This window comes from Oreochromis niloticus, linkage group LG10 (assembly GCF_001858045.2).
Source record: "Oreochromis niloticus isolate F11D_XX linkage group LG10, O_niloticus_UMD_NMBU, whole genome shotgun sequence".
Classification (NCBI taxonomy): domain Eukaryota; kingdom Metazoa; phylum Chordata; class Actinopteri; order Cichliformes; family Cichlidae; genus Oreochromis; species Oreochromis niloticus.
The window spans coordinates 18,794,397-18,807,933 of NC_031975.2; the positions used below are offsets into that span (position 1 = coordinate 18,794,397).

Sequence of the window (13,537 nt, forward strand, 5' to 3'; positions counted from 1 at the left end):
ACACCTGACATGCTTACCGAAATTCACACGTGTACTACAAGTGTGTCAAAAAGTCTTTCTTGCATGCATCAATTATGAATAAAGGTGTAAGCAGGAGGGCGGAGGATAAAGCTGGCTATGGGTGGGGAGGGGGGGGTAAAGAGTGAGAGGGTGTGCGTGGGAGGGAGAGCTAAAACAAGAGGGTGAGAAGGGGAGGGAGGGGAGAGGAGGGGTCTGGGTGGGAAGAAGAGGAAAGGGAGACGTCTCGGGTTTCCCGCTGTCACAGATGGCAGAGGTAGAAAGAAAGCGACTGATACGTTACACCTTAGTCATTGTCTCCGCTATCTGCCGCTCTTTCTGCTCTCGCTGTCATTTGCTCTCTGCCGCTCTATGAACTGGGTCATTACACTGTAACTTTGGAGAGCAGCAACAGTGAGAGGTTACAGAGAGGAATCAAGCAGGAGATCAGGGACCGGGGAGGGGGGGGGAGGAAAGCTAAAGCAGATGAGGGAGAGGTGAGAGGTAGAGGGAAGGGTGGGTGATGGCGTGGGAAACAGAGGGGATGGAATAGATGTGAAGGAAACTTAAGGGACAGAAGAGGAAGCGGAGGAAGGAGAATAGTGTTTTATGCTATGAAAGGAGAAGGAAGGGGTGGGATGGGAGTAATGCAGGACCTATATCTGTGGATGCTGGTGAGCTAATCATCTGCTCTAACATGCATCTCCCACCAAACACACATAAGACATGATTCTCTTTGTTTTTTTGTGCTTTAATCACTGAAACAATGAGTCCAAATCGATGCGATGTCTTTTACATGTGTTGGGAGGGAAAATGCCAAAATAAATTCATAACTTACAAACTTAGTTTTTCTTGTTTTTCTGTCGCTGTAAATGAAAAATCTTTGGGTACTGACTGTTGGTCAATCAAAGCTAATTAGATAATGGGTGTTTAACTTGAATATTAATAGCCAGACACATTAGCAGCTACGTTAACATGTCAGTGATTATATGATATAAATAAAGAGTTTAGCCTTAGATTTTAAATAGTATAGCAAACATTGCATGAACATAACAACTTAAAAACATAAGTGAAAGGCTAATTACTAATTCATAATGCTTGCCCTGAAGAGATATCTTTCATTCAAATGTCTAATAAAAAAAAAGATATAAATAATAACAGATAAACTTCTGCTTACACAGAAGCTGAGCAGCCAAGCATTATCCAAACTCACAGAACTTTGTCTAAAAGTATATTTCATGTCCTGGAGTTTCCAAAGAAATGAAAACTATTATGCTAAAATGTCCACAATAAATTAAACTCACCTTAAAAATAAAAACAGAGTTTCAACCAGCTATGCCAAGGCTGCTCTGTCAGACAGAGTGAAATAAAATATCTACGATGCCATAAAACTTCTTGATTTTAAGAGGGCAAATGTTAAAATACACTGAGCAAGACCAACATTTGTATTAAGCGCGTTCATTGAAGCATCTATTGTCCAATTCTAGAGTGAAATCACTCACGTATTCGTGCCAGCGCTCCAGCCAATTTTGCAACGCAGGTCTTTGTGGTGGCAGATTGGCTGGGAGCATATGGCTAATAGCACTGCCGTGACAATAAGCCACACTGATTAATGGACGCCCTGAGCTCTTTGTGTGTGTGTGTGTGTGTGCGTGTTGTGTTGTGTGCAAAGCCCCCGCTGCAGAATCAGCATGTGAGAACATGAGGCAACAGCCGTAACTTTGACCTCAGCGGCTGTTGAAGACAAGCGACTGTTTACACTTGCTGCAGAAGCCATACTTTCTGCACTGTTGCTCCCCCAAAGGAAGTATTTAAAACAAAATCCTGCAGGACAGAACGAGCACCTTCTACTGTACGAGAGTCATACCGTACAGGTTATGCAAACACATTTGATTCAGGTCCACAATTATCCTCCACTTGATGAACGGCAATAATTTACAATAAAATCTGCTGCCAAATAGTTTATTTATGTATTCACTGTAAATCAGAATTCCAATTGGTCCATCATGAGCCTCTCCAGCTGAACTGCCTGAGGAATATTCACCAAGCTATACGATGAAGTATTAGTGGGCCTGATTTCACAACTAAAGTCCCTGCGTGCGCATATAGATGAACCCCAATTTATATTGGTACAGTTAAAGTTTTTCAGTGACAAGGTCAAGGAAAAAGAACAACGTAATTCATGTGCTAAATCTGAATTTTTATAACTGCGCTGTGCGGGGCTCTGAATACACATGCATACTTCTTTGTGTACGGATCTATGCGTGCGTGTGTGTGTGTGTGTGTGTGTGTGTGTGTGTGTGTGTGAGAGTTCCTGCCTATTTTTTATAGTCAGATTGAAGAGCAAGGCCCATTTGTTAGCCATGAAACAACAGAAGGGTTCAGATTGACTAATGAGTTTCTCTGTGTCCTAATTAACCAGGCGTCAGAGACACATGCGCACACAAACTACACATGTTCCCGCACGCACGTTTCCTATTGTATAGGATAGGTCGGCAAAACGCCCCTATAAATAGAACTTTCCTCCCAACCTACTTCCAAAGAAATTCATCTTAAGCTTATAATTAAAGCAACAACTATGATAGCCAAAACTCATCTTCCTCAACAGATAGGGCTTCAGGTGTGTGTGTGTCGGGGGGGGTTAATGAGGGTGACAAAATAAGAAATGTACATAGCGGTGATTGGTGAGAACATCACAGGCAAAGTATGCTGGAGGAGAGAGGAGAGGAGAGATGCTGAGATGTGATGCATCTGTTCTCACCTGCACATGATCTCATGTGTCAGTAGCACTCTGCACATCTCTGGGTTCTTGTCCTGGCCTTCATAAACAATCGGCTGAAAAGAAAGAGGAGAAGAAGAAAGCGGAGAGTTAAACTCGCAGGCTCCAGCGTGCTTATTTCACAGCAGACCAAAGCATCTTACTGTTTTTATTTGCGGTGTGTGAGTGGCTCACAGAGATCCATTTAACTGATATGTAATACAACAACAGAGCAATCGTCAGAAGTTGGACAGACGAGACTTGTTAGTGGGATCAGTGAATTGTTTTTGTTTTTTAAACTTTCAGTTTCAAAAAAAGCTTTGAGGAAATTACTAGCTTAATACTAGATTTATATCATAACAAGGATGAAGCTGCACCTTGTAAGAATAGCGCCAAAGTGTTATTGAGATGACAGGTTAGGTCCCACTTCACCTCCATGAACGCATCCTTCATCAGTAGCACCTCTACTTCACATACACTCACACCCATTGTGTCTCACACCCCTCCTTACACACACACACACGCACACACGGAGCTGATTCACACTCATTGTTTTAGAAAATCCTCAAAATAACAACCATCATCTCATCGGCTCCGGAGAATGGTCCTCACATTTTCTGCCTCTGCTGCCGAGGCTTCACCTGCTTCTGTTACACAACACTCCCGCGCTACTATGGAAGCAGAATGAACCGGCATAAGTCACACACCACTAAGCTACCTATCAATCAATACGCACGCCCTGTCAGTCTTTGGTCTGCAAAAGCTGGTTTGATGTGTCGTACCGAAAACTGCGGCGAGCCTGACTGAGTGACAAGATCGCTTTCCTCATGAGCAGCCAGGAAGTTTCTCTGCCCTTTAAAATCATCTCTGGCTCGTGTTTAGACTGCCTGCTGCCATCAAGTGAACAATGATGAATGAATAAAGCTGATTTTAAGACCACTTAACAAGGCCACACTGATACCGCCATACTTGGAAAATGAGACATGTATATTCACATGTTAATGCATACCTATGTTATGTCTAAGTAGCTGTAAAGCTTATGGACTGTCAGATAAACTACACATGGCCCCAAACTCAAATGCAAACCCTCTGAGAAGAATAATCAGTGCTTTTATTTCACCCGTGATTCCTTTTCATACTCCATGAAGTGAAATTAACAGGGGCACATTTTGCTGGTTGCATAAAACAGGATTCAGGGGCACAGTGGAGGGGCTCTGAACCTCCCAGTGGCTTTTTATTGGGGCCTCAAGATGAGCAAAGGGTGTAGGCTGAGCCTCTCATTTGTACCAACTATGTGAAACTTAAAGGAAAGCAGTGACAGAGGCTGTACTGTCTGAGGGCCCCAGTATGGTAGCCTAAAGCATTTCATACTAATAGCTAGCTGTGTTTTCTGGAATTGGAGCTCCCATGTGTTTCAGGGCCCGAGGCCCTTGTCAGTTACAATTTTCCATGCATGTGCATATTCCATTTGAACCCCTCCTCCCCACCCCTGCTGGAAATCTATCGATATGTGAACCTGGAGACCGAAAAGCTCCTGGTGTTCCAGGATTCCAGGGATGTGCACCCACAGTCGATTCAAGCATGGTATGAAAATATGAAACAAAAATGAGCTCATAGAGGAATCTGCGCCAGGCAGGTGGAGTTCACGCTAAGCTGACATTCTCCAAGAAAAGCCAATCTGACCAAAAGCTGTCAAAGCGTGTGACGCAAGTTCAAATACGCAGAAAAGAAAATAAGCGTTTGTTCAGATTGTAAATATTTTAAATGACCTCAGACAAAGAAGAAAAAAAAACGCTCCCATTAACACACTACTGAGGTTGATCCGACACCCAAGACATCTGAAACTCTTTCTGGAATCGCTCACTCATCAACATTTGAACCGTAAAATCCCCCTGATTGCCCTTTAATGAAAGCCAAATCTAAGTGTGGGGAAACGCAGAGAAGGACAGAATTCTGAAAGAGCAAATCTGAAGAGGAAACGTGTTTTCTAAACCACAGTTGTGTCTGTGATTAGTCCTGCTCCTTGCGCCATGGGAAAAGAGTGGGCCAGGAGAAAGCAATGAGCTTGCTCCCTAACCTCGACAAGCGCGCATCACCATCATCTCCTCACTTTTTTTTTTTTTGCACTTTGCTATTTTCTCGTCTTTCTTACGCCCACACGCAAACCCACAAGTAAACCATTAAACCTTTGGCTGGGTGAATGCATTTATCTTTCTAAACAGAACAGCCGTGTCGCCCGTGACACGTACCGCCACATAACAGCCCACCTCCTTTATTTAAGGCGATCGGGTCAACAGCATAGATGAGCTACAGTCTGGGTCATGCAGCAAAAGTAAAAGTTTGTAACTGTAAAAGACATCCAGTTCTTTCCCACCTGACTGCTTGCTTCTTGCCCTGTGCCAACAATCTTTCATTTTAAACCAGTTTGGTTTTCGAGAGAGGTCTTGCATTATGGAAGGTCAAAGAAAACATTAGTATTTACAGCAGAACTGCATGAAACTGAGGTTTAAAGTTTCTAATTGGTCTGCCCTCATGGCATCTTGAGACCTCTGGAGCTCCAAAGAGGAAAAAGTGACAATGCAAAGATACTTCACCCACCCTCTGTGACAGCCTCTTGTGTTAGTGTGTACCTTCCTCTACCGCCACGGCTCACGTTTGCCTCAGATTCTTTATTGCTGTCACTTTGCCTGCTCTGCTCCTCTCTTTCATCTGCTTTCCCCTCCTCTGTCTCCTTCCTCTCTCCACCTCAGCAGGCCTTTCACACAGCATCTTTGCTTCTCTGTTCCCCACCTTTGAAGTGGCGTGATATGTGCGGCATGTAAACAAGGATCCGTTAAGCAGGGGAACACACTTCCTCCTGCGTTAGTGTCAGGTCGACTAGCGAGCTAGTGATCCAACAGGGTCGCAGTGACAGACGCTTTATTCTCCGGGACAGAGTCGTGATCAACGAGCTCCACGCTCTGCTTCTGAAGACTAGGAGGTGCTCTCCTTCTCCGTTTAACACAATCAGTTCTGGCCCTCAGCGCACAAACACAGAACAGGTAGACTTACAGAAATAGAACAGAAACAGGCAGCAGCTTTTAAATGCCAAATGTTGGAGTAGGCTTTTCCTTTACTGGCTGTTAAATCACAGTGAGAAGGGCGGAAAAAAACAGAATAAAAGACGTTTGCCTCATTATAGTGTGTCGCACATACTCTGAATTACAGAGTCAAATATTTAAGTAAAACTAAAATTAATACTTTACACCGCTGATCAACTACTAAAACTGAGAAATTCATACTAAAAAAATGGAGACAAATCTATGTTTCTATGGTTTACTCTGAATGATCTTAGAGAAATGACCCTCTTGCTTTCTTGTTTTTATTGTCTTCTGTTTCTGGGCTTTTAAACAGTGAAACATGTGAGAGGTATGCTACTGCGGCACCAAGAGAGATTAACGAGACTAGAATAAGGCTGGATTTTCGAGCATTTGCATCATGACAAATGTAAATATTGATGATTATTTCCTAAGTTATAAAACAGAAAGCCTGTTTCATTATCACGGTTATAAACTCAGCAGTTCTTTATTTTGTGTGTTCCTGTCAAAAATGTGTTTGGGCATGGTGGGCTCGGGTCGTGTGTTTTCAGTTTTGGTGGATGAAGCCACATCTTGTTAACAACCAGTGAAATAAGATAGACACCAGTGCAACCTCTGGACTTCTGTGTGGCTTCTTCTTCTTTTCTTTTCTTTTCTTTTTTTTTTCTTTTTTTTTTCCCCCGCCTGGCAAGACAACAGTGGCTGCGAACAAATGTCTGTGTGTGCGGTTAGAGAGACAGCGGCCATGACATCACTGACCAGCTAAGCCAACCTCGCGACTGTTTTGGTTTGACCACCTGTTAAAGTTCCATTCCTCCACTACTGGGAATAACACACATGCACACAGACACACAAACTCAAGCGAGCATGCTTTACGCCTTCTCCAAAGCACCTTTGCACATTTACTGTATACATACAGCACTAAACACCTGCTAGCCCTCCCATCCACACATCCACAGAGCAGCACTCACACAGTGCAAGGCAGGCACCACAGGTGCAGCACACCTGCCTCCATCCTTTTTTTTTCCCCTTTTCAAATATTGAAATTCTAAAAAGCCATTAATTTTTTCAGCATGAAAAAGTGTGCATGTATTTAATTTTTTCAAACTCTACAGGAGAAAGTCCCAACAGTGTGTGTGTGTGTGTGTGTGTGTGTGTGTGTGTGTGTGTGTGTAGCTGGTTGTCACCCCACCAAGCCGAACCTAAAGAGTGTTATTAGGAAACAGTGTGGTCTCTTAAGCCTGCCAGCGTGCGCACACACACACACACACACACACACACACACACACACACACACACACACACACACACACAGTATGTGGTGCAACGTGGCAGCAGTAATGTGAGACTGTCAGAGCCTGGAGTCACATTAGTAAGTATTCAGTGCATGGTGGGCTTCTTGGCTCCTCATACCTTGGCTTTCACAACACACACACACACATACACACACATTTTGCATTCCACCAGGCAGATAACTCTCACTCGCACTTTCTTCATGAACGAAAACAATCAGTTTTCATCCTGACTTTACCTGCAGGACCAGGAGCGCACAAACTGAAAATGCCTCCCTGTCTTCCCGCCTCTCTCCTCAAACTCTACCTGCTCCTCTCTCTGTCTCCCTCCCTCTCTCTCTCTCGCTCTCCCTCTTATAAATGTACACATAAACAAAAACACGAGCATTAACAGAAAAATTGGATCTGATCAGAATGCTTGCTACGCAGCAGACCAAATCCCAGAGGTGCCCTTATATCTTTCCACTTCCTACTGCGAGCAGCAGAATTACGCTCCTGTTCCTCAACACCCGCTCGCTGCCTCCTCACTCTAATCACAGCGAGAGGAGCACAGGCAAAAACGCCTGGAGCCATGCCGTATATGTGTATGTGTGTGTGTGTGTGTGTGTGTGTGCCCCCACCCACATACACTGTGGAAACACCCACCCACTGAATCACACACGCATAAACATTCATTTCTGTGTGTGCGAGTACACGCAGATAGAGGAGGGCGGCGGAGAACAAGAGGATCAGCGGAGCAGCTCTTTGTCAGAGAGGTAACAGGAGAGGTGACAGACCGCTCTGAGAGTGTGTTAGGGTGTGTGTTTACCTGTTTAGTCATGGAGTCTATGAGTCGAACATAAAAGTCCTGCTCTGTTCTGATGCCTGTTGGGATCCAGAGGAAGGGAGAAATATTGTAAACTTTACACATATTTTAACACACAGTGCAGCACTTTGCAGGGCATTTAAAATATCTGGAATTAGGTTAGCAAAGTGGCAGCAGCGGGAACAAGGAAACGAGATTAACGTCATTTACAGCAATAAGCTCGCAATAAATAAACAAAGGAGCGGGGCAAACCTAATTTTGACTGGCAAATTCTTTCTTCTTAAAGCTTTTATTAATGTTTCCTATTTAGGCCTGAAATATGAGTCAGTGGAGAACAGTCTGAGAGCAGACAGTCATTCTTTGGTTTAAACGCTCACACTTGCGAATTGACACACAGTGGCTCCTTTTTAACGAGGCAGAAAGGGGTCGTGAAGAAAGTGAGAGGCTTATTAAAGATCAGCCAGCAGCTGCTCATCAGTTCAGTGTGAAAATAAATGTTGTTCAGCTTCTGCGTTTCTCTCTGCTGCGATGCAAGCCTTACGCCAAGCCGGCTGTATTCATATAGCTCCCAAATCACACGAAAATCACACGTTTAACTCGGCATAGTTAACACAACACGGGACCTTGGGCGTTCAGCCCCGCGTTAACGTGGTAAACTGATGAATGCAACATGATTCAAACACCTTGTTTTTTTGACTTATCTGATAAATTGCTTGTGCCTATTCTGACTCCCAAATATCAACACATGCAAGACGCGAATTGTAGCTATTCTTTATTACACAGGAGGCTGTTGCTGTGATGTCCCTGCTTGGGTTAGAGTGCAGCTCACACTGTCAAAAAATTATTTAAAAAAAAAAAAGGGAAAAAAAAAACCAGCACATCAAACTGGACAAACTAATTTAGGGACAGTGACAGAGATGAAGCCACAAAGCTGGGTCACATCCTGCAACAGCTGCCTTGAAATTTGACTAATAGAAGTCGGTCACGTTACACAATCGTGAATCTCTGCCCTGCAATTTCGTTGACATAAATTCTGGAAGCCTTGATAACTCATTGCAACATTTTATTTCACTACTTTGAGGACAGGACTCTTTTCCCCCCTCAAGAATCAGCTGCTGCCTGTGTGAATATCATTAAGTGTCTGATAAAATAAGACATGAAGCTGATCTGGCAAAGCTGACTCTAAATATGCATGCATATATATGTGAGTGTGTGTGTGAGTGTGCCAGTCTGCTCACCGTTACTGTAAAGAAGCTGTAGCCTGTAATGAATCCCGTTATTGGTCTTCTCTCCGCTGGTCTCCTTGACACACACAACAAACACAGAGCTGTTTATGGAAAATTTAACACCATTTTAAAAAAAATAGTAAGAAATTAATTTTTTTAAGTTCCTGTTTTTTACATGTAGGCTGGTGAAGCATACATCCAACTTAATGAATTCTTTACAGCGGTGCATTAAATAAAAGCTGATTTATGCTCAGAGGAGTGCAGCCCTGTAATTTCTCCGTGTGTAATCGTGGTGTTATTGTGGATTTTTAATTCCTGCGTAATTACTAGTTGTGTTCGGAGGGCCAATAAATCCAACACGGAATTCTCCCGATACATTTCATCTAATTTAAGCCAAGTCATAATTGATGAGAAGCCCGGGCTGCAGCGCCGTTGTTTATATAGAACAAGTGGTTGCGTTGAATCGAGCTGTAAATTAAAACAGTTTAAACGCCGAAAGGCATTTTTTTTTAATTTATCAAATACACACGAGGATTTAAGGAGGTTTGTGCCTTACAGTATATTTATAATGTTTATAGTATTGTATTTTTAGTTTTTAATAATAATATAAATAATAATAACAATAATGCAAACAATTAAAGGACAAGTAGTTCATTAAAATGGGACGTTAAAAATTCATCCAATAATGTCAGAAACCAAATTTAATATTCGAGGCCTTCACAAAATCTCAGTGATCTTCCTTCATCTAAAAACTCTTAACACCAACGTGTATTTCTGAACCGACCTTCTCTTTTTCGATGAAGTCCACGAAGCTCGTCCTCTCGATCTCCACCGGCTGGCCCTGCCGGTCGTACAGAGCCAGGACGAAGTGGAAGAAGTTGGACTTCCGCAGGTTGGAGGGCGGCTGCTTCTCAAAGTGAGCCCGAGCCAGACCCACTCCACTGCAGACACACAGGCGGAGGGGGGTGTTAGAAGCAGTCAGAGGGTGTAAAGTTTTTATGTTGTAAAAATTAGAAAAATTCAAAAATAATATAAGAACGAGAGCAAATTAAATAATAATAAAAATGTAAGTTAACCTAAAACAAATAAATAAAAACAAATAATAAAAACAAACCTAAAGGGCCTACAAGCACTGAAAGTAAAATCCAGCTTGTGCTCTTTTTTTTTGGCAGATTTTCCTCTCATTTTAAAGATTGTGATTATGAAAGCTGCCTGTTTTACTTAATTATCTCCTGAATCTGTAATCCAACTTGAAGCACAAACTTGCTGTTCGCGTAAAGGGGAGATCGTGATATATCCACGTTTACTGTGACTGGCTGTAGTTCAGTTGGAGAATTTTATTCCCTTCTAATAAAACAACGAGTAAGTTTGAAAATGGGAGGGAAAGTACAGGATTTTTTTTCTCTAGCACAGGACTGCATTTATGTATTTGTCCTTTGATTTAATCCTTAATAAATCGCATCTGAAACATGTGCGGAAAAAAATAATGTCTAGACCAAGCACATGCTGCTTACAACTGTTTAGTTAATGACAGCTTGTGTGGTAGAATTATTCTGAATGAGATTATTAATTCTACAGATGATTTTATCAGCAGATGAATGGACAGATTTTTTTTCGGACTGCTGCACTTCCATTCGCACCGCCTCAATTCTTGTACAGCTGCAGGATCCCGGAGGAGAACACGCAGGCTGATTCCATCTTTCGGTAAATGAGTGATGGTGGAAGTGCTCCTCACTTAGGCACAGCTCACCTTTGGGCGGCCGTGTTGGCGTCCAGCACGCCGCCCCCCTGCATCCAGCTCCGGACGTTCATGCCTCCCAGCGGCTCCTCTTTCAGGCTGCTGCCGCTTCTCTGGATGCTCTCCTGGATTCCAAACATTAACAAACCTCCTGAGCTCGATGCAAGTCCCTCCGTTTGCCTCTCTCCTCCCGGCTTTGCACTTGTTCTCCGGCGGATCCCTTTCAGTGACTCGAGCGGAGGAACCTTGAGACGCACTCTTGCTGCTGGTGCTGCGTGCGCTTCGAAAGACCTCAATCCAGCGTGCACCCTTTATTCCACTTTCTCTTGTCCTGAGGAGGGAGTGGGTACTAAAACGGGGGGCGAATCATAATAAGTCATAAAATCCAGAATATCCACGCACTTAAAAAAAAAAAAAAGGGTTAAAAATCGCACGCCCTGTGCGTAAAAGATGTGTGTGGGGTGGAAAAAGTCACTCCTGGTGCGCGTGGAAGCCCACAGCTTTGGGCTGTCACAGAGAAAAAAAATGAGAGATCAGCTAGTACCCGGATCAGATGTCATCATCTTCTGACACTTCTTTCTTCCTCTTTTTTTTTTTTTTGCTCTCGCTTTCTCGTCTCTGCCTCAGCTCAGTGGTCCGGGACGCGCTGGCGTCGGTGATGTCCAGAGCTGCGCTGCTTCCCGCGGAAGACTCCCGAGCTCTCGCCACTCCGCTCACTCTCTCTCTCTCGCTCTCCCTCTCTCTCAGAGGAAACTGCTTTGTGACTCTTCCCAAAGGACCCTATCTGAACCAAACACGGCTTCTCCCGCCCCGGGGGGAGAGAGAGAGCTGGGATGGGATGGATCGAGGGAGGGGACAGCACGGGAAGAGAGGAGAGGAGACGCCCCCAAACAAAGAAGAGAGGTCTGCCCAGCGTGCAGCGGCCACGGAACTCCTTCTCCCGCTGTCCTCCTCCGGGCCGCTTTCTCCTCGTTTTTTGGGGGGGAGGATTTCTAATAAACGTTTAGAAGGTTTTCTGTAAATGTGGAGATGAAGTCGTGCGCGAATCCGTGCTGAAAGTTCAGAGAGAGAAGCTGAAAAGGAGGGGGGGGAAAGCCCAACGGCACTTCAGCATTGTAGACATCACAGGGCAATCTAATGATCTCAGACATTTAACCAGCGTGGACAGTTTCGTTCTAGTCTATCTAAGAACAGAACAAACGACCCACGGTTAAAGCGCCAAAACACGATGCGAATCTTTCTGTCTTCATGACTTAAACCTTAGTCGCAGATTTAGTTTTTGTTTAAAATCATAGTAATTAAATAATGTAGCGAACCCACACCCCCAAGAAGAAAAGAAGAAGAAAAATAAGGTATATGTTCGACCATAGTCCCGAGTCCACATCCTATTAGTCTATTTCTTGAGGCAGACCCGCAGCCTCTACATTTAGATCAAAGTTTTATTTACACCAGCTGGTTAGGCTCAATTATAAAAGCCACATTTCCTCGTCACAACATATCCCTGTTCCCCCCATTGTCTTCCTCGGGCCTGCTTATTGCAGCCTAGCGCCGCAAGACACACAAACAAAAGTGACAATAACAATAATTAGCTCAAAATAACAATGAACATAATTGAGGATAATTGCTACCAGATTTCCCCGCTTTGTCTCTCCCTCTAGCACCATCTGTTATTTGAAACAATTTATCACGCCGCCGAGGGGGGATTTAAACTAAATACAAATATTAATAGATAATTCGGTGGACTATTTTTTAATAGAATAAACTGCGGCGTATTGATCTGTTTAGGTGCAAAAGGTCAACAACTTTAGCGGTGTTCGGCTGGCTGTGAAAATGATTGGCAGGGCGCACTGGCGCCGTTCCAGCCTTTTATTCCCAAAGGTTTTTGAAAAACGCTCTTGACCTTGATTATGGAGAATAAGAGTCTTTTATGCTTCAGTTTTCCTGCTTATAGAGGAAGAAGGAGACGATGGCGGATGAACCCGTGTGGGATATAAAGAATTTCATAGCTGAGGAGAAAATAATAATAATAATATAATGGAATGAATTAAAAATGGAGAAGTGTGAGAGGTGTGTGGATCGATCGGGAAGAAATCTAACACGTGTAGCAGGATCAGATTATCCAAAAATATTAACGAACATATTTATCACCGGGTGTCAGCTCATGTAGGCCCACGGCTAAACTGTGGAGGAAATAAACGCTTGTGAATGTAACCAAACAGTGTCGGTTAGCCACTTTTTCAATTTTCAAAATATCAGACATGACTGGTGAGCTGTCAGGAAGAAATATCGATTTTAAAAAAAGACTCTTTAAATTTCAGGTCATTAAAGTCAGGTTTGGTATATTTGCTCTCGCGGGACTATAAAGGAAATACGGTATCAAAAGGCCACGGTAAGGTGTAATTGGGCATCACAGGTGGGGCTTTTATTAAGGAAGTGTTAAAGTATTTAAGATTTGAGAGGCAAAATTCGGTTTTTAATAAAACACATTCAGAAATAGACATTTTTGAGTTAATGCGGGAATGTTCAGGAGCACTGCGGGAGATCTTTGAAGAACTGAATCAACAAGTCAGATTAAAGAAAAACGCTCAGATAAAACACTGGTATTAACTTAGTGCGCGCAGTGATTCCCAACAGTGCGGGGACA

General features: G+C 43.4%; 1 protein-coding gene across 2 annotated transcripts in view; it reads right to left on the bottom strand.

Annotated features, from left to right (window-relative positions):
• LOC100696184 (transcription factor COE1) overlaps positions 1–11,033 on the bottom strand; it is an 88,247-nt gene extending 77,214 nt beyond the window's left edge. For both annotated transcript variants that reach the window (XM_005452635.4, XM_005452634.4), the window contains exons 1-5: positions 10,906–11,033; positions 9,940–10,096; positions 9,168–9,231; positions 7,933–7,988; positions 2,759–2,832 (exon numbers count right to left, since the gene is read on the bottom strand). In XM_005452635.4, coding sequence (XP_005452692.1) covers positions 2,759–2,832; positions 7,933–7,988; positions 9,168–9,231; positions 9,940–10,096; positions 10,906–11,033 — 479 coding nt within the window. The remainder of the gene's footprint in view (positions 1–2,758; positions 2,833–7,932; positions 7,989–9,167; positions 9,232–9,939; positions 10,097–10,905) is intronic.
• Between the last annotated feature and the right edge of the window lie 2,504 nt (positions 11,034–13,537).